The following is a 25,183-nucleotide window of genomic DNA, read 5'->3' as shown; positions in this document are numbered from 1 at the left end:
CCTTAATTCCAATTTGGTAAGATTGCTTTCTGAACGATCACTAATATAAGACTAAAAGCCAATCATAGGTTGTAAGAATGTTAAAATTAGAACATTCTTATAAACAGTAATGCGCTAAGTGTATTTAGATGGGTAGTATTTTAACAAACGGTGAGAGGATTATTACGTTTGAATTTCAGCAAGACGCACTCCATTAAATTAGATTACAAACCCATTATTGGGCTCGTCCAAAGCCCATTGAGGGAGCCATCAACAAGGGTTTATGTTTTCTGGTAAATGAAGAACCCTGTGTGTGAGGCCTCCTTCGTAAGGCACTTTCCGACCGTTATTTTCTCCATGAATCTTCCAGGCTGCCAAATAATGACCAACACAAGTTCCCAGTGCCCAATGTCATGTCTTAATTGTGCTGACGAGCAGCCAAGGAAACTAAAGTCTTGATTTTATAATGATCCATGAACACACCATTTGAATTTCTGGAGCCTGTTCTGAGAACAGTAAATGTTTGGCATATTTGTTAAGAGTTGAACGATTGATTATCAAAATGACTTCAGATTCAATGTGATAGTGATAGTGAGTTTTGCCAGTGTAGTACACTGAAAGTTGTGTCGGTGTAGTACTAGTGATAGTGAGTTGTGTTTTTGTAGTGAGTACTAGTGATAGTGAGTTTTGCCAGTGTAGTACTAGTAATAGTGAGTTGTGCCAGTGTAGTGAGTACTAGTGATAGTGAGTTGTGCCAGAGTAGTACTAGTGATAGTGAGTTGTGCCAGAGTAGTACTAGTGATAGTGAGTTGTGGGGGTGTAGTGAGTACTATTGATAGTGAGTTGTGCCAGAGTAATAATAATAATAATAATAATACATTTAATTTAGAGGCGCCTTTCAAAACACCCAAGGTCACCAAAGTCACCTAAGTAGTACTAGTGATAGTGAGTTGTGCAGGTGTAGTGAGTACTATTGATAGTGAGTTGTGCCAGAGTAGTACTAGTGATAGTGAGTTGTGCAGGTGTAGTGAGTACTATTGATAGTGAGTTGTGCCAGAGTAGTACTAGTGATAGTGAGTTGTGCAGGTGTAGTGAGTACTATTGATAGTGAGTTGTGCCAGAGTAGTACTAGTGATAGTGAGTTGTGCAGGTGTAGTGAGTACTATTGATAGTGAGTTGTGCCAGAGTAGTACTAGTGATAGTGAGTTGTGCAGGTGTAGTGAGTACTATTGATAGTGAGTTGTGCCAGAGTAGTACTAGTGATAGTGAGTTGTGCAGGTGTAGTGAGTACTAGTGATAGTGTGTGGTACTAGTGACCTGTGAATGGCGAACAGCAGTGCCAGGGCAGCGATGGCCTTCTCCCCTCCAGACAGGTTGTCCATGGACATGAACCTCTTCCCTGGTGCCACACAGTTGTAGTTGATCCCCCCCAGGTAGGGCTCCTCCAGGTTCTCAGCAGTCAGGATGGCCTGGCATGTGTGTGTGTTTGGGGGGGGGGGGGGGGGGGTGGGGGGGAGGCATAAACGCGCACACATGTTAGTTTGTCCGTGTGTGTGTAGAATGTGTGTTCAGTGTGTGTTTGTGTGTGTTTGTTCAGTGTGCGTGCGTGTTCAGTATGTCGAAAGTCCGATTTTTGTATTTTCAGAAATTGTGTGTTAAGATTCTGTGTGTGAGTTAGCAGGTGTGTTTGGGTCAGTAAGTATGTGTTAGTCAGTAGGTGTGGGTGGGTCATTAGGTTTTTGTGGGTCAGTATGTGTGGCTTAGTCAGTAGGGCTCTTTGGTCAGTAAATGGTGTTGGTGTGTGTGTGGGTCAGTATGTATGTGTTAGTCAGTAGGGCTGTGTGGTCAGTAAGTGTGTGTGTGGGTCAGTAACAGGGCTCTAAATTAACACCCGCCAACCCGCCAAATGCGGGTGAAAATTCATTTTGGCGTGTATTAAAAAAAACTCACTAGCCGGCTTGGCCGGTGATAAATGAGTAACTTTACCATCTATTTCGCGGGACGCGTGAGCACGGTTTCTATGGGAACGCATCCGTCGAGGCTGCCGTACTAGGGGAGGGGGCGTAGGTCACTCTTGGGTTGGAAAAGACGATAGACGCCGGTACAAATACAAATACAGACACAAACACAAACAAGATGTGGCGATGGTTGGGACAGCCGGCCATCAAGAGAAAGGATATTCCTACCAAAGAGGTAGGGGAGGAGGAGGATATTGGACCTCGCGAAAAAAAAAGAGGAAATTTAACTGTAAATGGCTAACTGGTCGTGAGTGGCTCGTGTATGATCACGAAAACAGCGTAATGTTCTGTCAGGATTGCCGAATGTATGCTAAAGAAAAACACAAAACGAATAATTTCGTGGTAGGAACCAATAATTTCAAAGTAGAAGCAGTAAAGGATCATGAGAGTGCCCGAAGTCATCAGGAGAGCCTGAGGACGAAAACCGCCAAGACGTGTCGTATCGAAGAGAGTGAAGCTGGAAGGAGCCTTGCCTTAATGAAGACGTCCGAGTTCGAGAAGATGGAGCAACTTTTTCGCAATGCCCACGCCATCGGGAAAAAAGGCAGGCCTTTCACCGACTTCGCATGGATGTGTGCGCACACGCCGGCCACACTTTGTGAGGAAGAAAAATTGAACTGATGTAGATGGGGGCTCTGAGTCAGAGTCCTCAGAGAGCTCTGCCTCTGATGATGTTTAACCTGTCTCTTTGTACATAATACATTTGTGTAATTTTGTACATTATCTGCACTAAAACATGTTTAGAGTTGTTTAAAGTTTTAAGTTGTAAAACGCTGGCCCCAGCCCCACCTTCTGGCGGTTAGGATTTAATTTTAATTGGATATACATTCCCAACTTCACTGTACGATGAATTTAAAGCTTTAGTTAATAAAATGATCAAATGAATTCAGTGGCTCTCATAATCTGTCTTTTTTGCACGGGAAAAAATGTGGCTAGTGGAAATTCTGATTGGCTGGTAACTTCAGAAATTTACCAGCCACATTGGCTGGTGATCAAAAAAGTTAATTTAGAGCCCTGGTCAGTAAGTATGTGTTAGGGGCCGCTCACACTAGGGCCGTTTGCCTGTTCCGTGCTGCAGGAAGATTCAGCACGATGGCCTGGGAGGGGGGCCTGGGCACGATTGCCGTGGCCTGGGCACGATTGCTCCTTCATACATACGTCATCACGTCGTAATACGATAAATACGTCATCACCAAGCGTGGTGTCCAGCTGCGACTGTATGCTGTCGTCGGCCCAAATTTCAAGTAAACACTCGACTTCACTATTGCACCAACGTAAACCCACTCGTGAACCGCTTGCCGCCATTGTTTAAAATGATTGTTGTGGGGAAGAAGGGCATGGACCTATAAAGAAAGAAGGGTCGCCCAAGGACTACGTCATACAGCTCACATTGCGTATCCGGGCGTGTCATCTCATTAGCATCTGTACTTTGGCCACGGCACACCTCTCCCAAGTGTGCCGAGGCCAAGGGGCCGTTGCGTTGGCCGTTCCGTGCTGGAATACGGATGGCGTGGTCACATTAGCCAAACGTTCTACACTTTAGTCTGCAAATGAGCTCGGGTACGGGGCCGCGGCCCTAGTGTGAGTGGCCCCTTAGTCAATAGGTGTGTTTGGGTCAGTATGTGTGTGTGTGGGTCAGTATGTGTGTGTTAGTCAGTAGGGCAGTGTGGTCAGTAAGTGTGTGTTAATGTGTGTGAGTCAGTATGTATGTGTTATTCAGTAGGTGTGTGTGGGTCAGTATGTATTCTCACCTGTGCGCTGGTGTTCCGGCACAGCCTCTTGTAGATCTGGTCGATGGCGATGGCCACGTGTTCGAAGCAGCGGTTGAAGCGGTGGAAGCGCTGGGTTTTGATCTGCTCAAACTCCTGGCTGCTCTTCCTGGCCGCCGAGGAGCTGGAGTTGAAGGCTGGGAACACAAGAGACGCAAATCCAGTGAGTTTTTGTCTAATATTTTCAAGGGTGTTTTGTGCCTCTGTGGACTGGACAGTGAAGAGAGACGGGAAGGTGGGTTAAAAAACAACTGTACTTTGGTTTACTTTACGCAAATGCACACAGCCCCTGGTGCACATTTGGTTATGTGTTCAGACAATGGATATTCGTTGTCCATTGGACACGGTGGATTTGTGCGGCTGGTGGATTCAGGCAGGTACCTCGGACCACCTCATCGAAGCGGTCCTCCTCCATCATCTGCTCCAGGGCTTTGAGGTTTGGCTGGCTGGTGGCCTTCAACGCCTTCTCCTGGGAGCTCACGTCCCCCTCCAGCATGTCCTTCTTGTTCTGCATGTCACGCTCCGTGTTCACACGCTACACAACCATACACACATGCGCGGACAAGTTTACACACAATTACGACAGCGATAACTGTTTCTCAACAAACAAACCCCAATCTAGAGCCAATGACGACACAATTCAACAAAGGTGCACAAGTCAGTGGTCATTTCCTGGGAAGAGTTAGGTCTTCAGGTGTTCCCTGAAGATGGAGGGAGGGAATCTGCAGACTGTAAGGAGCTGGGTCACTCATTCAATCATTCAGGTACAACCCATGATGAAAGTCTGGACTGTGCGAATGAAAACTGTTTAAACACTGCCCTCACCTTGAGCTCTGATCCCAGGCTGGCGTAATCGATCACCATCTGTGCCTCTCTTTCATAGATATCCATGGTGAGGACAGAACTCTCGGACTCTGAATCCAGCTGACAGACAGAAATAGAGGCTCTTTCAACATAAAAGCCTTTCTACAGACATAGAGGCTCTTGCAGAGTAGGGCTGGCCCAAATACCATTTTTCAGGCTTCGAATGCTCGTTGGTTTTTCCGAGCGAATATTCGAATACTCGTTCCAGAAAAACACACCATCAAAAACAACATTAATAATCCCTATATACTCCCTGGAACCAATTTTGACAGTATCTGCATATTTTGTTGAAGATTGAATAGCTTTTGAACGTTAATTAGTAGGCAGAAGTAAGTTGGAGATCCTTAGTTATCCCTGTTGAAGCGAACAGCTGTCGTTCCGTTCCAAATCAGCTGTCCTCTGCCATCTCAGCCGTTAGGGGATCTTTTCAAAGCATCCTGGAACGTGCATCTTTTCAGGGAATTTGTACAATAAATCCATAACAAATATCGAATATTGATTGTCTTATGTGTCCATATTATATCCATTATATTGACCGGGTACTCCCAAGACGCTCACGCTCTGCAGCAAGCCAGTCACATTTGATTGGCGCAGCGCTGTAAAGCGAACGTAAACAAACAACTAAGCTAAGGTTAGCATTTCGCTAAGCATTACTTTTCCTCCCAAGATCCCGCTAATGTTGTGTTGTAAAGTAAAGGGAAACATATCTATTCTTCCTCCACCTCTCTCGCTTCTCTGCTTGGTGTCGCTTAGTTTGCCTCCCTCGCTCTGGTAACGTCAGGCACGTGAAAAAAAAAAAAAAGCTCAGAATACTGATTTAAGCTTCGAATACTAATTTTCCGAACGAGTATTCGAATATTCGAATAATTCGGGCCAGCCCTATTGCGGAGTAAAAGCTTTTCTGCAGACAAAGAGGCTCTTTCACCATAAAAGCCTTTCTACAGACATAGAGGCTCTTTCACAGTAAACGCCTTTCTAGAGACATAGAGGCTCTTTCACAGTAAAAGCCTTTCTACATACATAGATGCTTTCACAGCAAAAGCCTTTCTACAGACATAGATGCTCTTTCACAGTAAAAGACTTTCTACATACATAGATGCTTTCACAGCAAAAGCCTTTCTACAGACATAGACGCTCTTTAAGTTTCATCACATGCGCAACCATGGCCGCAGTCATTATTCACACTCGGAGAACCGCCAACTCCCTTCCGCGCATGAGCAGTAGATAACATGCACTTGAACAATATCACGATAATTATAGAAAATGTTACACAATATCAATATATATTAAATGTGTGGGACATGAAGTATATGGAAATGTCCACTTTACTAGTGGCACATTTGAGATGGCAGGAAGTTTTCCTTTCTTCCTGCCATCTCAAACCTCACATTTTGATAAGTTAAAGGGCATACATTCCGATTGCGATTCAGTCAGACGGATTCCATGAATCGATGGGACTTAATTCCATGAGGATCCATCAGATTCAGAGACGACTCAGGATCTTGTTGAATGGCCAGTCCTAGAGAGTAGGGATCGACCGATATATCGGTCGGCCGATATTATCGGCCGATATTCGCGTTTTTTACGTGTATCGGTATCGGCCGATACGCGGCTGATTTTCGCCGTTTTTTTTTTTTTACTTGTTCTACCTCACCTGTTTTTACTATTTGTTAAATATTGTTCATCTACTTGTTCTTACTTGTTCTACCTCACCTGTTTTTACTATTTGTTAAATATTGTTCATCTACTTGTTCTTACTTGTTCTACTTCACCTGTTTTTACTATTTGTTAAATATTGTTTTTTATATTGAAGTTCGATAAATGTTTCTTTAAAAAAATAAAATAATAATAAATCGGCTCAAGAAAATTGGTATCGGCGTATAGGCTAAGGCTGATGAAAAAATATCGGTATCGGTATCGGCCCTAAAAAATCGGTATCGGTCGATCCCTACTAGAGAGCGCTGTGATGTTGGTACCTGCACGCGGCTGATATCACCGAGGTCTCCTGAGAGCAGAATCAGCGGCAGGGCCTGGACCTTGCAGTCAATCAGCATGTTGTGTTTAAATATCCGATGCTGCTCCAGGAGCGTCTCAATGGACACCAGCTCCCTCTGCTGCCTGGTGTGCTTCCTGCAGGAGGCCAGTCAGGGAGGTCAAACAACAGGGCGGACCGACAGAAGGGAGGTCAAACAACAGGGAGGTCAAACAGCAGGGAGGTCAAACAGCAGGGAGGTCAAACAGCAGGGAGGTCAAACAGCGAGAGGTCAAACAGCGAGAGGTCAAACAGCGAGAGGTCAAACAGCAGGGAGGTCAAACAGCGGGAGGTCAAACAGCGAGAGGTCAAACAGCGAGAGGTCAAACAGCGAGATGTCAAACAGCAGGGAGGTCAAACAGCGGGAGGTCAAACAGCGGGAGGTCAAACAGCGAGAGGTCAAACAGCAGGGAGGTCTAACAGCAGGGAGGGGATGCCACAGGTTGTTTAAATTGAGTGCGTTTAGTTCTACTCATGAAATTGAAAAGATCTGTCTAAGCCCATTTTGACCCATACAGGTCATTATGTTGTATACTAAATAGCCCCTGAATTATTATTATAATTTTTTAGAAATTATAATATTTGAAACATTATTTGAAACAAATCTAAATAAGAGAAACATTGGAGAGGTAGACTAAAACATTTATTATACATGACTTGATGAGAAAAAAAAGCTAATCTAAAACGGTTTGTTGTAAGATTTTGTTAGGAGTTATTGACGAATGGAAGGAGGCAGGGAGCATTTAAATGAAGATCAGGTGAGTTGATCTTCTAACTACGATACCTGCTGGCTTCCTGCATGGTCTTGGTTGCCTTGTCCAGGGTGGTCTTGGACTCTCCAATCTGGACCTCCTTGGCCAGCAGGTGGTTCTTGAAGTCCAGGAGTTTGTTCTGGCCCTGCTCCACCGCACCCAGAAGCCTCTTCTCCTCCTGTGGAGTCAGAGACACACGGTTACTCTCCTCTTGTGGAGTCAGAGACACTCTGGAACTCTCTTCCTGCTGGGAGTCAGAGACACACGATTACTCTCCTCCTGTGGGTAGGGGGTAGGGGTGTTGCTGTGCTGTCTCCACAGCGACAACTAGGGATGTAACAATATGACATTTTTAGTACGATACGATACGATATCAAAATTAATATCAGGATATCACGATACGATATAAACTTTTTTTGAGATGGCTAAATTTAGATTGTGCCCAAAACACCCTAACCACACCCAAGGATGTTGGTCCTATTCAAATGCCTTGCTCATGTTGGAGGCATTATCTGTTGTGAAACAGACAATCTTCTCTTTTGGTATTTTCCAAGCCTGGAGAATACTTTCGCTCATTTCTAAAATGTGGGCGTGGGTGTGGTCTTCCGGGAAATACATTGTTTCCAAGCAGTGGGACATCAGCTTCCAATCCGGGGAGATGTAGTGGATGGTTAAACTGATGTAGGGTTCTTCTCTTCCACAGGTCTCCCTCAGACACCTTTTTCTGAACAGTCGCACGTACCTTTTCAAACATCTGGGGAATCTCTGAATCCGAAAAGTAAACCCGAGACGGCAGCTTGTAGCGTGGGGCCGTCTTTTGCATCAAATGCTTAAATCCAGGCTTTCAACCACTTGGAAAGGCATCATGTCCTTTGCAATAAAAAATGCCACTGCTTCATCTAATTCCTTTGCCTCTTTTGATTTGGGAGCATATTTTGCTCCTTTGGCAAAGGATTATTTTACATTAGGCTGGTTGCTTGATGGCGCACTTGAAGGACTATCAAATCTATTTTTATTTAACAGTTTTTATCTTAATACATTCTGACTTAATGAAATAAAAAAAGGATTACGATATTTTTATTTGTTAATTATTTTTTTTAAAAATCTGCCTCAAAATGTATGTTTTTACAGTGCACTCTTCTCACCCCTCCCTCCCTCTCACTATCGGAGGTGGGCAGCGTCACCTAAGTGTGACCTAGTAATGATTCCATACTTGTGCGCAAAATGCCGGTAGTACACAAGCTAACGTAAAGTTATGGTGAACATATTAAGGATCATATGACATATTTATATCATCTGTCACGGATGTTCGCCAACCTTAACGTGGATTTGACGATTTTGGCATGGTCTTGTGGAAGTTTCTCACGGAGATGATGTGCCATGTTGGACGTGTTTGCCGCTTTGCAAGGCACTTTTCTCTTGCAGCGTTTGCAAGTCGGCATTCCAAGAACTTTGCCGTCTTCATCCTTTAGATAGCCGAAAAATTCCCACACTGCCGACCTGGTCCGTTTTGGTGGACTAAATAGAGGAGATGCGTCCCCTCCTTCTGCAATTTCTTGTTCGCCTGGATTCATAATTACTGACCCGTGATGAACCACTTTCTGCTCCAACATGTAAGCTAGTTTCAATCGCAATTCTTTCTCTTTTTATCTCTGCTAGCGTTTTCTCTTCTTGGCTACTGTGTGCATAATGTTGTCGTAACGGACAGTGCAACACTGAGTTGGTTAGTGTTTGTGTACAATCAAAGGTCCACGTGAGAGGGGACCGTTGATTGTCAAGTTAGGAGTCACATTTCAGTGGTGTTGTGTAGGGCTTTGACTTTTGCCCAAAAATCATATTCGAAGTTTGTTTGGTTATTAATATTAAAATTTGAATATATTCGAATATTTATTAATAATATTTTGACCATTAAATGCCTTCAGTAAGACCTGGGCTGAATCCGAATACTTATTACATACTATTTCTGTTGAGTGTCTACTGAACAGAAGCGTTCTACGCATAGCTGAAGACCGTACTACACTATCAAGTGTAGTACGGTCTACAGCTATGCGTAGAACGCTTCTGAACGCATCCGAACACCGCCGAAACTCCACCGGATGTTTGGAGATGACGTATCTCCCCTCAGATGCCGGCAAAATTACCTTGATAAGTTACCTGTTTTCCGTCTTAATGACTTACTTTACATTTTTACTCTTTTTAATGACTCTTTTTTCGCCGCTTTCTACGACGTCTTTCTAAGCCGCTGTTGGTAGTGTCGGGTCAGCCATCTCTTCTTCGTTCGTTACCAGACTCCGGTTGCATTGTGGGATAGCGTAGTGACCTACCGTTGTATACTGTGGCGGTAGTACGCATTCTTTAACGTTTTCAGTACTACACAATGCGTACTGAGCATTCGGACGCGCTATATTTGTGGCGTACTACAAAATTGCATACTATAAGTATGAGTATTCGGATTCAGCCCTGGATTGGGTTTTGCGAGGTTTGTTTACCGGCGTTGTTATGGTTACCGGTCTTGCGTGTTCCAACGGTTTATTGGGTTCCTGATAAATCGCTGTCTAATCAATACTTCATTCACTGCCTCTTCCGTGGTCATTACAATATTATGAATAGACTGCGTCGGGTTCTCCGACGTCGCTCCCTCTTGGCCTGCCCATAACAGGTTCGAATATTAAGGGCTGCCTAATATTCGTTCGAATTTTGCGTTCGAAATACGAAGTTCGAAGTCAAAGCCCTAGTGTTGTGTCAATGCTTTATTATTTTGTGTGGTGTGGGCATACAGTGTTGAGTTGAGTGCAACGTTTTAATGACAATGTCGCTCACCAGACTCCCCACAATGACATTGCGCATTTACCATGCAATCTCGCGGCTATACCGCAACACGGTATTACATGAAAAAACGTTCATGTAACGTACCGATTTACGGTATATTGTTACATCCCTAGAGACAACGCAGCGATATCATCATAAGCAGTTCTAACTGGAGAGAAAGTGAAATCCGCGAGCTGCTGATCACGTGATCATGCATTAAACAAAGATGGTGCGATCAACGAGAGAGACGCAGAGGAACTGTCCTTACGAGGCTTTTGTCTGGATGAAAAACAAGTGGTTGGCAAAATAAAGATTATGTTGGCCTTTTTGCACTTGTATATAGTTAATCGCGTTTGTAGCCTACACTCAGATGTGAACTGATTCTTGCATGCTTGTTATTTCTTCATTTATAAAAATATATAAGCATTATGCAAATTAGTTGAAGAGGTTTACTCGTGCACTCGTGCTCCGCTTGCCTCCATGTTTATTGTTTAATGGGGTAGAAGGGTTGCATGGACTATACGTCATCCAGCTCAGGTTGCGTATTCATGCGTGTGCGCGTGTCGGCTCATTAGCATCTGTACCGTGGCCTGAGCACACCTCTCCGAAGTGTACCCAGGCCACAGAATAGAACTGTACTTGAGTACGGATGGTGTGCTCACCCTAGCCAAAAAATCTAGACTTTAGGGGGCAAACGTACTTGAGTACGTTACAGATGGCCTAGTGTGAGTGCGCCCAGAGACACAGTTACTCTCCTCCTGTGGGGAGTCACTGTCAGAGCCACAATTCTACCCACCTCCTAAGGGGAGTCAGACGCTTTCATCTAGAGACTTACAAGTGAGGCTGAGAAAGAGCTAGACAAACATTTAAAATTTGAGCAGCTACAAAATAAGTAATTTAAGCACTAGGCCGCACGTGGCCGTGGTTTACGCCGTGGTGCCTGACAGTGCCCATTAGCTACGTTGGTGTGTGTTTACCTTGGCCTGCTGGGCCACAGTGAGCTCCTCCTTAGCCATGGTCTCCTTCAGCTGGCTGAGCTTCGTCTGCTGCTGCTCTGCCTGCTCCTCCTCATACTCAAGCTGGGCAGCCAGCCGGCCCCGTTGGCCCTCAAACTCCAGCCTGGAGTTGGGAGGGTAGAGAGAGGTAGAGAGGAAGGGATGGTGGCGAGAGGTAGAGTAAAAGAGTTTGGGATGGGGAGAGAGAGAGAGAGAGAGAGAGAGAGAGAGAGAGAGAGAGAGAGAGAAAGAGATGTAGTGATTCGCCTACTCGTTAACCTTGTGATCATCAGCTATCAGTGAATTTGCACTTTAGCCACACTTTTCTCAGAATTCCCGGTCATAGAGAGGGAGGAGGAAAGTCCTCCTCTGAGTGGGTGTGACTAAGAAAAGGATCTGGATCCCGCCTACGTCTATTCACGAATAGGCTTGAGCCCTGGCTGCGCTATGAACCAATAAACAGGAGCCCTGAGGGAGGGGTTACTCCCTCACGTCTAGGCTACGAGAACCAACGAACCCGCTCAGTCGTATGCCTCGATTCCACCGAGCGGTGAGCTACTGGTCACTGTGGTACAGTGCGACTCTGTTCACCTATATTGACTAACAGAGCAATGTTTCCGTTGCCTGCGGTTGGTCGCCTGCGGCTGAGATGCGGAGCCCGCGAGGAGGGTTGACTTGATCTATAAATGAAATCCCTCAATCTTAATTGGCTTAACACCATGACCAACATTCTGAAACACTCATTAACATCCTCATTTGCCTCAAACAATGTTAGGCTTACAGCCCGTGTGAATAGTTGTGAAATAATGTTCTTGTTGTTCTTTTAATTGTTTGTTAGGGTTCGTTCTGTTTGATATTGTGGAAAGGATGTCAGTGAATGATTCAGAGCATGATGCATTTTAAATGGCATCACTTTTGGATTTGTCTTCATTTTTCTTAAAACTATTGTAGCTGAAAATAAACATTGCCAAATTACAACCAATAGCTTCAGTCATTGAGGGCAAAAATAGGCCCAATGATAGGCCCAGATTTTATTATTTAGTTTTACAAATCAAGAGTAGGCCTGATTTGACTAATTGGCTTTGCATCCTTTCCTTCTGCCCTTGTAGTCCAAGACATGTAGCCCACCAGCTTTCAAAGCACAATGCTGCCCAATGGTGGATTTGTATCAATTCACCTAATTATCCCTCCCTGCTATTTTGTAGTTCCCCAAAACACCCTGAAACAACTTGAGTCTCACATTGTTATGCTAGCATACGCCACTTAACAGTGCAAGCAGGCCAATGGCAACCAAGCGCGCAGTCCTTCCTCCCTCACTTTAAAAACCTCCAGCCGCCACTGCTCCCTACTGCACCTACCCCTCTACGAACCCTCTCCCTTTGGAGGTACTCAAAGGGTTGCCCTACGGCCTCGCGACCCTAAGTTGAGGAGCTGGAAGGAGATGGAAGGGGATAGCAGATGTTTGAGAAGAAGATGGAAGTACCGTTTCCTGTCCAGCTCCGACTGGTGCTTCAGGTGCCCTTGTTCGTACTGCCTGATGTTCTCCACTCCAATCTGTGCACAGAAGTCCTCGAACACCTGGTCCTCCAGCTTGGGAAGGAACCAAAGAATGCAGTCAACACACCAATCACCGACATTCAGAACAGACGGCTTAGCCTATCAGGGACGTCCGTCACACAAAAGCCTCCTCTCAACCCTGAACCTACTCCCTACAACTGCCTTGGCGGTGTACAAGCTAAGCTTTGATGAGAGCATGGGGTTATATTTATATATCATATAGCAGCTACCTGTTCCATCTTATCTTTCATCTCCTTCATCACCACCTCCTTCACCTCCATGTTCTCCTGCTGCACTTGAATCTCAGTTTTAAGGTTGACCAGCTCACACTCCAAGCTAGAGACCTCCTGCAAAGCAAAACTAGCTGTGTTCAGTTTCACCATGCAGCCACCTCTTAAGGGGCCGCTAACCTACCGCTTAGAACCAATATGACCACTAGGCTACCGCTTAGAACCAATATGGCTGCTAGTAGGGGTGCAACGGATCACAAAACTCACGGTTCGGATCGTGTCACGGTTTTTGAGTAACGGGTCGGATCATTTTCGGATCAACAACAACAATAAAGATAACAAGACTAATGCGACTTTAAATAAAATCTTCAAATGTGTAAAAACAAAATAAAGTGAAAAATTAGGTAATAATCCTGCTTCCTTTAAGCATGGTAAATATTTTAAAAATGTGCAATCTGAGGCATTATTCCTTCTTCTTTTTAAAATGGATAGTAAATAATCCCTAACCCTCACATACTGAACCACTGAACACTAGCATCCCGAACCTTGAGGGTTTATCCGTACGGATCACGGGTAACCCGTGAACCGTTGCACCACTAGCTGCAGCTTACCGCTTCTTAGCTAAGAATGCTTCTAGCCTTTTATGGGATGATCTTTTTTTTTTTTTTGGGAAGGTGGTTCAAATGTTGTGATATTTCTCCAAATGTAAGGTATAATTATCATCTTCTGTATTTGTTGTGTGGTGCATCTGAGTACTAGTCATGGGAGGCCCCAGTAACCAGCCCAGTAACTCTTCAGGTCTCCATGTCCACGGCTGGGAGCATGAGCATCGTACCGCCCGGCAGTGAGGGATATTCCCATGGAGGACGGACTCTCGCTCTTTGTTGGAGTACTTGAGACGGATCTGGACCCCCTGAGCCTGGACTTGGACCCCCTTCAGCTCAGACTCCTTGGCTCTGGACTTCACCAAACCCTGTCACAGGACCGCACACATTGGTTTTGCTTTACGTTTCATATCATTGTTTTAGCACCTTTACGGATTTGGCAGTTTTTTGTAATCCAGTAGAAGTGAGCACCGTGTATTATCTAAGTCTCCATAAATACGCCTTAAATTGGTAAGCATCTGCTCTAACAGTTGATAATTATTTGTCCAACGACTTTAAAAAGTGATTTTAAACGTGAATGCAATGACTTCCGCTACTGAATCAATATGTGATGGGATGATAGAGGCAGGGATACGTTCATGAGAGGACGAAGGTTGGAAGTAGTGCAGTACTACAAATAAAATACAAACTACAAATACAATATACCATGACATCAGAATATTACTGTGGAGTGTGTGGGGATGATGGCTGGTTAAACCTGTTACACATTGACTACTCAATGGCAACCGGTGTGCCGCCCCACCCAGCCCCAGAGTCCAATCAGACTAGGGCCAGGTGAGGCAGCTTAAACCAGCCATCATCCACACACACTCCACAATCACATATCTCACTCTACTAACTCTGACTCTGCCAATCGTTATCATTAATGCGAATGTCTCGTGCCGACTAACCAAGAAAGAACAGTAAAGAGAGAGAGCTCTAGTTGGTCTGATGAAAAAACTGCTTCAATTATAGTAACGCGGCGACTCTTTTAGAAGTAACGGCAGCGGTGTTATCCCCCCCCCCCCCCCCCAAAAAGAAAAAACCTTCGGATCTCCACGAACCACACAGGTCCCCAAAATGTATGATAAAATAGTGACTCGCGCAAAAAAGCATGGTGTTTGCATGTCTGTATGGTAGATGTGATATAATTCAGGGATGGCCTCACGCGCAACTCGGCCGTCAGCTGGTCCTTGCGGTCCTTCAGCGTCTTCACGGCCTTCTCGTCCCAACAGCGGGCCTTGGTGCGCAGGTCACTGGACCCCCCGGAGATGACCCCTGACTTGGTGAACAGGGTGCCGTCCAGAGTGACGGTCTACGCAAGGTGAGAGCATTAAAGTGTTGGTATTTATGTTGTTAGTGGTTGGGCAGACGCTCTGATCTAACAAGGCTAAACAGGTAAGGCTGAGATGAATTAAAAACCACACTCAAAATTTGGAGTGGCGACCAAAGAAACGCTACAGCGGTGTAGTTTGAAAAGAAATGGAGATACTGCAGAGTAGGCACTTATTGTATTGAATGAGTGGTAGTGCGACCAGTAGAAATCACATATCTAAGTGCTTTCTACATGACACTCTGATGATGATCTATCCCCAGGTGTTTGATTCACGGCCAAAAGGTTGCTCTCAGTCTACCTGTAGACTTCCTTGCCCTAACCCCTAAATGCTCCTTAATTACACATATCTAAAATTCATAATCCCTTTGAATGAAGTAGCATCCCTTAAAAATGAGTTCATGAGAACGCCCTTAAATGCAAAGCAATCCTCTTCACTCCTAGCAGACGAACAAAAGAACAACCCGGTCCAGTAGTCGTCCATAAACCCTCGGCGGGGCCTCACCTTGATGCGCTGGGGCCCATCGAAGGCCACGCTACGGGCGTCCCTGAGGGTCTCACACACCACTGCGTTGCCGCAGACGAACTGCAGCGCCTTCTTGAGCCCGGGGATGGCCCCAGAGTTACACCGCACCACGTCAACCACCATCTTAGCCCCCCTCAGCTCCCTCAGCCGCTCGTTCAGGGGGGCCACCTGGATCACAACACAACCATAACAGCCTCAGGTACAGGTAGGTGATCAGAACACAACCACAACAGCCTCAGGTACAGGCAGGTGATCACAACACAACCATATCAGCCTCGGGTACAGGCAGGTGATCACAACACAACCACAACAGCTTCAGGTACAGGCAGGTGATCACAACACAACCACAACAGCCTCAGGTACAGGCAGGTGATCACAACACAACCACAATAGCTTTAGGTACAGGCAGGTGATCAGAACACAACCACAACAGCCTCAGGTACAGGCAGGTGATCAGAACACAACCATAACTGCCTCAGGTACAGGCAGGTGATCAGAACACAACCACAACAGCCTCAGGTACAAGCAGGTGTCCCCTCGGGGGGACCATCTGAGGAGCACTGGGTGAACTGTAATCAGGGATCCAGTACTAATATGTCTGTGATGCAGTGGGGATACACAAACGATTTAAATTACATTTTATGCCATTTAATTTGTGTAAACGATCACTGTTGATGTTGACGGGAAATTACACATTGGTATTGCTAAGAAATGTAATATCAGTCCTAGTACCAATGAAATCCTCATCCAAAGATTCAGAAATAAAAGCACGGAATACAATAGTATCCCACTGCTCGTTTCCGAAAGATTTTCTGAATGTGTGAGAAATTCTCCTTAGACTTCAATCAGAAAAAAGAAAAATCCTACCTGGAATCAATAAAGTCTTATCTTATCTTAGAATACTCCAAAAGATAATAGATAGTGGCACAAAATAATTACTGACCTCCCTGCTGTCTGTTTTTTTTTTATTATTATTTTTTTTTTATACATTTTTACTAGGGATGGGCATTTGAAGAAATTTCCTTGATCGAGCATCGCTAGAGTTATCGATCAATTATCGATTAATCATTAACTTTTTTCTAGGCTATATTGAAATTCCCGTTGGTAGAAAATGCAGCATGTTTTTATCAATGAAATCTTTATTCCAACAATAATGTATGGGCCAACATTAATACAATACAGTTAACTTGAAGACCTACAACTGTTTAACAGTTTTAAAATAATAAATGCAGGCATTATAGGTTATAGGCCTATGCGGCGCTCGTGAAGTCCGAACAATGCGCCTACAGGCGCTCTTAAAGGTTTGGAAACGATTCAACAAGACTAAATCTGTAGCCTATTCCAATTACAATAAGTAGCCAACTTATCGGACAACAATAATCAAACAAAGGCAGTAGGCTAAAAGTGGGCATTAAACGGTATAACTGTTTTGAAAAAACGGGGGGGAAAAGGCCAACATATAATGCCTATAGGCTGCAGCCGGCGCGCGGAAAAGGCTCGCAACAAAAAGATGAGACACCCATTTACAAACAATTGCATGAACTAGTCTATCTAAAGCAATACCTTATTGAACATATATAAGGCTGAACTTGTTGCTTAAATATCACAGTTTTGGCAAAATGTAACGACTCCAAGAGCCACCAAGCCGAAAGAAAAGCGGAGCGAGAGACAACACATTAAGAAAAAAAAGAGCGACTCACATACGGTGGTGACTGTCCCTACTGTCCATAGCATAACTCCAGCCTACATATTTTTGTTTAGGAATATAAGCATGTTAACATGCTCGCGGGTCAGACGCGAACGCAGCCTTGTAACTGTCAGTCCAGCAGCAGAAAACACCAGCTCTGACGGGACCGAAGTTGCGGGGATGCAGAGGTATTGTCGCGCTAACTTTGACAGGAACCTTCTTCCATTCACTTTCCACCAGTCGGCAGGGTGGTATTTCTCCCACATAGTGATATTCAATTAAATGCTTCAAGACTCACAGAATGCAACACAACGTCCTTTTGATCGATAACAATATAAATTGATCGACGCATTTCTTAATGATCGATTATCGAGCATCGATTAATTATGCCAATCCCTAATTTTTACACTTTCTTTAATACTATGAAACCAAGAGTTCAGAGAATTTTGACCAATATTTAATTGGTTGGGATCCCGTAAAGTTGGTTCCCATCTGGAGTTCAAAAACATCAGGTTTCATCGACCTGAAGAGAGAACATCGATGGGCGTGTCGTAGGGCTGGGCGATATATCGATATTTAAAATATATCGATATTTTTTCAAACGCTATATGAAACGAGACCATATCGTCAATATCGATATAATTTAATTTGCGTTGAAATTACAGCACATTTGTTCCAAATAACACCAGTTTTGAACCGCGCCTGCCGCCTGCTATTTCGTAACTCTGCTTATGTCTCTCCCGCTCTGCCTCCGGCTCAAACAGTCTCTGCCTGCCCCCCCCCCCCCCTCCTCCACTGACTCACGTCACTTTTTGAAACATGAGCCGTGTTCGAAATCGTTCACTATTCATTGGGTATTTTAAGTGCATTATATTGTGCATGAAATTAACCACTGAGAATTCGAACACCACTACAAAATGGCGAGCACCCTATATAGTGCACTATATCCGTGATAGGGAACGATTTCGAACACAGCTATGGAGTCCGCCTGCGCATGCAGCTCCGAGGAGCTTGTTTGCAAGCGAAAGACCAACGGCTCCATAGTATGGAAATGGTTTGGATATAAGTTGTCTGACGAATTACAAAATCACGTAATTTGTGGAGTGTGCTTAAAAACTGTCGCAACCAAAGGGTTGCAATTCTGTCCATAATATTCCGGAGGTGCACACAGCTTTTGGCCGTGATATTATATATTATAATGTTCTCAAATACGAGGCGGAGGCAGTGTCTAGTCCACGGTTTATTCAACCATCAAACTGTATTCATTTCTGAACGGTAGGAATATTAATTGTAAATCGAAACGGTAGGTAGGTATAGTAATAATGGTAACTCCACAGTAACTTCAAGGTTTCTCACTCCGCGAGACCCAAACATAAAACATTAAAGGTCCCATGACATGAAAATCTCACTTTATGAGGTTTTCTAACATAAATATGAGTTCCCCTAGCCTGCCTTTGGTTCCCCAGTGGCTAAAACTTGCGTTTGGTATAAAACGAGCACTAGCTGTTCTGCTCGCCTTTGAAAAAACGGAGGCTCAAGCGCGCTGATTTGGAATGTCTGGTCTGTCACAAAGCATCTAAGCTCCTCCCCTTACTCTGCCTGGCCCGCCCAGAGACGTTGGCCCGCCAATGATACACGACCGTGCGAGCGCCACATGTGTGTGTGAACACACACACTGTAACGCAAGTGTTTCTTGTCGGTTCTTTGACGTCTCTTGTATTTCCACAACGAGACTGTATTGGGGGTTATCTGAGCCATAGTTGAGAAGGAATTGGGGGAAAGGAACTTTGGCTTTGACTCGCTGAAGTACATGAACTGCGACATGCCTCCCGTGTGTTCTACCGTGGCTGCACGGCAGAATTTCGGGAACGTCTTTGAATACTGTGTTAGTTGCCCACTAATACCTATATTAAAGAATACATAAAATAGCATGTCATGTCCGCCCCCCCCACGCAGTCGTTACGGTTCATAATATTTCGGAGGCGCACAAAGCTTTTGGCCGTGATGTTATATATTATAATGTTATCTAATACGAGGCGGATGCAGTGTCTAGTCCATGGTTTATTCAACCATCAAACTGTATTCAATTCCGAACGGTAGAAATAGTCATATCAAATCTGCGCACGGAGCAACCCCCCCCTCGACAAATATCGATATTTATCTTATATCGATATTCTGCTTGAAGATATCGAGATATGACTTTTGGTCCATATCGCCCAGCCCTATCGTGTCGTATACTACAGGCTGGAATGAGAGGAAGGGACAGAAGAGCCTGCTACCACTGTTTACTTCCAGTGTGGATTGTGCAACCCCTGTTCATGAATCATCCTTTATTACAAAATGTTCAAAACTGTCGGCAACACATGCCGGTTTGCGATAGCACCATGCTTCCAAGAATCCTGAACGGAACCGGTTCAGGGACCAGAGCTTGTTTGGTTAAAGGGCTAACACTGACTGATTCACTGACAGTGACTGTGTCACTCACAGACAGGTAGTCGATGGGCAGGAAGGTCTCGGCCTCGACACGCTCCTCTTTCAGGTAATGGATGCAGCTGCGGGCTGCCTTCTCCGAAGCCACCACGATGGCGTTCAGGTAGCGACCGAACACCTTGGTGGCGGCCAGCTGGTACTTCCGGTGGATGGGGCTGCACAGATCCACCAGGCGGCCGTACTGGGGGAGAAACCTCTGCTTGACAGGTGCTTTGTTCACAGGATAAGACGGAGCTTTCAGGATCCCAGACAGGAAATTCAAGTTCATATTGAGGAACAAATGCCTCTGATAATATGTAACATGTTATTTGATTCATAATATAAATTGAAAGGCCTCTCTCTCCTCACCACAGTGTCGGGGTAAAGTCGTAAGAGGTTCCCCAGAACCTCCTTGCGTTGCTGCTGGCGCCAGGTCTCATGGTGGTCCAGTCGGGCATGGCCCAGCTCCTCCAGCACCGCACCCAGCTCCTCCTCCACCTCCTTGCTCCGCTGGCGGCCATGCTCCAGCTCCTCGCTCAGGCTGCTCTCCAGCTGGGCGTACTGGTTCAGGGTCACGCTGGACCCATGGCAAGCACCCAGGCAGGAACAGGTACGATTTTAAATGATGTTATGGTTAATACATCTGTTCTGAAACTGTCATACAGCTTTGGGTGTCTGGTTCAAAGAGTTCTAGGGCAGTACCCAAAAATCAACTGGTCGGTTTGTCGTCATGACAACCCCGAGTCACACAAATTATTTAGAGTCGAACAATTACAGGTTTTCTTTTTGTATGTGCATTGTAATAACCAAATACAACATGATATGTGGCTTAAGATGAAGAAATTACTTTAGATATTAATTATAGGGAAACAAACTGTTGATTATAGAAGACATATCCTTGACGAGGAGACGTGGGTTCATGTTAGATCTAACAAGGGACCTACATACACAAAACATCAAAACCTTAACAGACAAGTGCTGCACTGATGGAAAAGACCATCAGGACCATTCATGTTAAAGATCTGGTGGAGCTGAGCATGTTAGCTGAGCTCAGGCTTGAATGAATGAAATCAAAAAACATCTGAATCGTCTGTATGGTGACAAGCACAGTCAATCACAACAGGTGATCTCACAGTGCATTTCATTCACTAACAGCAGACGGATAACTATGTCTCTTCTAACAAATTACAGCCAAATGAAAGGTCTGAAATCTTAAACCTCAGCATCGTTAAGTAAGCCCCAATGTTTGTTTGTTCTTTAAATAAAAAAAATTATAAAGGGACTTATGGGGACAGGTACTTTGATCAGTGCAGTATCTCTTTGGTCCCCCTGAAATGCATGTTGATTTCTTGGGCTATTGACATGGGCATCCTATGAGTTTCATACTTGCAGCCATTGGTGTACTCCTCCAGCTTCTCTGCCCTGTGGGTCAAATCCTCCATCTGGCTCTGCTGGTTCCTGATGCCAGCCTGCGACCACAACGTCACACATTACATGATCATACTCGATTGCATACAATACTTTGCTGTCACGGGTGTCTTACAAGACACATTTCTCAAGAAGTATGTATTAAGACAAAGAGAAACTGTGCTTTTGAGCGAACCTCCACTTTCTTCTGCTTGCTCTGGTCCAGGTTGATCTTATCGTGGTTCGCTTTCAGCTCCAAGCTGAGCTTCTCTGTCTGCTGGCAGAGGAGGGCCCCCTGCGTCCTAGCCAGCTCCTTCAGATGCCTGTACTGCGCCACCTGGCCCAGAAGAACATCTCAACATAACTATACACATGTATGTCCTTAGTGTGGTTGCCATTGCAGGCACATCTACTGTTCTTAAGATTTCTTTATTCCCCTAATCAGTTTTTTGTCCGCCTTCTCTGACACTTCAACTACTTCAGACATCTTAACTTGGTCAATTTTCAACGGTAACCTTTGTTCAAACCATTTTACAAATCAACACACTTGTATCTTCAATAATCCGAAAACTGAATTTCGATTACCTTTATACTTTTTTCAGAATCACAGTTTAAGTTTCATATCGGCTTCGTTTTCAGCTGGTCTCATTGATTTACGCTGAGGTAAGAGCGTGGAGGACGTGCAGGCAATGTTGCAGGATTGTAATTTTTTTCCCGCCGACTTTTTGACTACTTTTTACGACGTTCAGGCATCGGTGATGCTAGTGTTGACGTTAGCGCTGATGTTAGCCCTGACATTAGCTTTGACGTTAGCATTTTAGCAAGCACACTCTTGCAGTTGATTAGGACGAAACGCATTCCAGTTATATCTACAGCTGTGCCAGGTGGAGGAGTAAAGGGACCTGAAGCCTGCCATATCAACATAACTATACAGTAGTTATATCTACAACTTCCTGGCACATCTCAACATAACTATATATATATTAGGGGTGTAACGGTACACGTATTTGTACCGAACCGTCACGGTACAGTCACTTCGGTGCGGTTACAGAGGTTTACCGCGGTTCGTAAATGTGGCGTACATAGCGTTAATATGGTGAATGTTAAGGCTTGTTTTGCCATACGGAATTTAAAACTTGAAGTCGGAGTTCCACCCGGACCGTTTAGCCAAAGTAATGTAGCGACCCTGGGACAGTTAAATAGTTTGCGTGTTATGTGTTCCATTATATTTCGTTGTCCGTTATGCCAGTTGTTCTATGTGCATGTATTGTAATGTTCTTCTTGTCAATCAGCGTGGGGGCGAATCATTAGGTCAGCTGGGGGAGGGCCTTGGAAGAACAGGAGGGTGGGGGCCTGCACGCGAGTGAGACCGTGTTGGGGGTTGCCGGGGTAACCTGGGTTTATTTTGGGTCGGTTTTCTGCCGTTGGTTATGACGTTACGGGTTTCAGTGACCTGGTTTTGGTTCATTAAAACTACCTTCAACTACTAATGACTCGACATCATTATGTCACCGGCGAGGTCACTAAATTGGTGTCAGAAGTGAAACTATTATTTTATTTTTTTTCTCGGCCCTGCTGTGCTCGGCGAGTCGGCTACTCCGACTCCGTAATCCCTTCAGCAGCTCTCCGTCGGGATGTCGGATACGCAATGCAATTGGCCGCCCGATATATCTTATACAGTATGTATGTTACAAACCATTTAAGCAGTGTTGTAAATACACTTCCAAAGCTTTTCAAATCTTATTTGGTGTTTTATTGGTACTGGTGCAAAGTAAACAATGTACAAAGTAATTAGGTACAAAGTCAAACCAAAGAAGTGATTCAGGAAATGATTTTGTTAGAGGACCAATCACAGCCCTTGCCGTCTCCGTTGCGTCGACCAATAGGTCCATGGTTTCGACGCAGTTAAAAATATTCGATGTGCACGTAAGCTAGGGAGAGGGTCTCCGACAGGCTGTCCGGCAATGGATAGGGCTCCCTGTGTCTTCTTACAGCACTTTAACATGCACACGCATTTGAAAAGGCGCCATCCAGGTGTTACTATCACCGTTGCTGTGAAAAAAAAAAAGCGAGCTGTACAAACCCAGCTCACTGGGAATTCAGAAACGCCATAACAAAGTTTATTTGTGTTTTCATTGCCGCTTTTTTTTTTTTTTTTATTCCCCTTAACTATTAACCGTACCGTATCGTACCGTACCGTGACTTAAAAACCGAGGTACGTACCGAACCGTGACATTTGTGTTCCATTACACCCCTAATATATATATATATATATATATATATATATATTAGGGATGCACCGATATGAAAATTTTGACCGATACCGATATCCGATATAAAAATTGCTCTTACGGCCGATAACCGATATTTACCGATATCGATATTAGTATAAAAACAAGTTTCTATGATGATTTTGTATACTGAAGAACATGTAAACACTGTGAATATGAAAAAGTTATTTCTTTCTTTATTTTCCAAAACTTCGAAATACATTGTTTCTTCAACAAGTTATAGGGCATCCATAACAAACCCAAGTTACTAACAGTGTTAGTTTTAGGCTACTTTTACAACTTGCATCTATGAAAAATTGATCAAAATTTGGATCATAAATCCCAATAACGATCACAAATCAAAATATCTTGCCAAGGTTTTATAACTTAAATGAAATTTGCCAATATTCATGGGAACCAGACACTTGTCTAATAAATTACAAAAAGTGTTTAAAGTTTAAGTCAATTTCAACTCAAATCTGTGAAATAGGCTAAATCAATTATATCAAGGGAGGTTGGTTGTAGTCTTTTCACTCGGTTCTAGCCCTACTGTTGATCCGGAGAACCGAGCGAAAAGACTACAACCAAATATAAACATGTCCGGTTCCGATTTCCGTTTCAATGGGATTACGGAACGGCAAATAAAACACAACAGAAACTGTATTTCGCTACAATACTTGATGATGTTGTTAATACCGGAATTGTCCTTTAAAAATGCGCTGATCACGTGAACGCACAACTTTTTTTTTATCAGCCGATCCGCAGATCACTTGCGTCCCGAACCGTGAGGGTTGATCCATACGGATCACGGGAAACCCGTGAACCGTTGCACCACTAGTGGTGTTGAATGATTTGACACGGCATCCTCTGCGCATTACTTCGGCTTTGCAAGTACTGCATATTGCAATTCGAGTACCTTCATTTGAGACCGTAAAAAACATCCAAACCGCCGACATTGATTCTTTTCAGTTAAGGTGACAAACACTCCTGTACTGCCTCTCCATGCGTCTCTGGCTGCGTCACTGACACTGTCACATGACCAAACAAGCTGCGCATGGGCAAAAAAACACACACAACGACAACTAGACAGAAATAAATATCGGCTGTTAATTTGGAATTAATCTAGATTAAAATGGCAAGCGGCAAAAAATCCTTTTGTTTACCATGACAGCGGTCAATTATACTTGGCAACGGTGAATTATCAAATGTAATTCACCTCCGGAAGTTGTGAAGTGCCCATGCAAGTGAACGGAGCATAAACAAAAATAATTGACAGCTGAACGTTGGGAAGGCCCATGCAAGTGAATGGAGCAGTCTACAGCATTGAGAAGAGCCGTGTAATAATCCATAATAATGCAAGGTTTAGAAGTTAATTCATATTTCAAAGTTGTAGAATAAGTTAATATAATTTATATTGGAGTTAATTTGCTAGAAATGTATTTACAATGTTTAGTCAGTTAATCATTCACATATTTATGTTACACAATTATTACTTACATATTTACATGTTTACATATTTAACACAGTCAGGATATTCTGTTGAATCTGCCTCTCTGATTCCCTCACGTTTACCTCAGTCTAAATTCTAGCTTCTGATTGGTTAGTTCAGTCACGTGATGGGTCCGAACAAGGAAGTGTTGTGGTTGTTGTGAGTTGAAAAGTAAAGTAAAGTACCGCTTGAGAAAGTCATCCGACCGTCTCCCTGCTGTTCCACCACCACAAATCGAACCCTCACGTTACAATAATTCAACTCGAGTTTTGTTTTTTTACAAGTGGTGGGTACAAAATGATTCTTGACGAAAACTGGTGGGGACGCGTCCAGCGTAAGTGACGCCTATGCCCA

General features: G+C 44.2%; 1 protein-coding gene across 1 annotated transcript in view; it reads right to left on the bottom strand.

The window, feature by feature from the left end:
- Positions 1-25,183, bottom strand: part of smc1b (structural maintenance of chromosomes 1B) — a 36,056-nt gene that overhangs the window by 3,664 nt on the left and 7,209 nt on the right. Inside the window, exons 7-22 of the mRNA XM_056598196.1 lie at positions 21,267-21,407; positions 21,050-21,132; positions 20,033-20,240; positions 19,680-19,865; positions 15,487-15,675; positions 14,817-14,963; positions 13,840-13,977; positions 13,005-13,121; positions 12,701-12,807; positions 11,200-11,341; positions 7,447-7,592; positions 6,607-6,760; positions 4,592-4,690; positions 4,148-4,301; positions 3,749-3,903; positions 1,297-1,448 (exon numbers count right to left, since the gene is read on the bottom strand). Of these exons, the coding sequence (XP_056454171.1) occupies positions 1,297-1,448; positions 3,749-3,903; positions 4,148-4,301; positions 4,592-4,690; positions 6,607-6,760; positions 7,447-7,592; positions 11,200-11,341; positions 12,701-12,807; positions 13,005-13,121; positions 13,840-13,977; positions 14,817-14,963; positions 15,487-15,675; positions 19,680-19,865; positions 20,033-20,240; positions 21,050-21,132; positions 21,267-21,407 (2,318 nt within the window). The remainder of the gene's footprint in view (positions 1-1,296; positions 1,449-3,748; positions 3,904-4,147; positions 4,302-4,591; positions 4,691-6,606; positions 6,761-7,446; positions 7,593-11,199; positions 11,342-12,700; positions 12,808-13,004; positions 13,122-13,839; positions 13,978-14,816; positions 14,964-15,486; positions 15,676-19,679; positions 19,866-20,032; positions 20,241-21,049; positions 21,133-21,266; positions 21,408-25,183) is intronic.

The sequence above is a fragment of the Gadus chalcogrammus genome, chromosome 9, assembly GCF_026213295.1.
Source record: "Gadus chalcogrammus isolate NIFS_2021 chromosome 9, NIFS_Gcha_1.0, whole genome shotgun sequence".
NCBI lineage: Eukaryota > Metazoa > Chordata > Actinopteri > Gadiformes > Gadidae > Gadus > Gadus chalcogrammus.
This window is presented reverse-complemented; position numbering and strand designations above follow the sequence as displayed.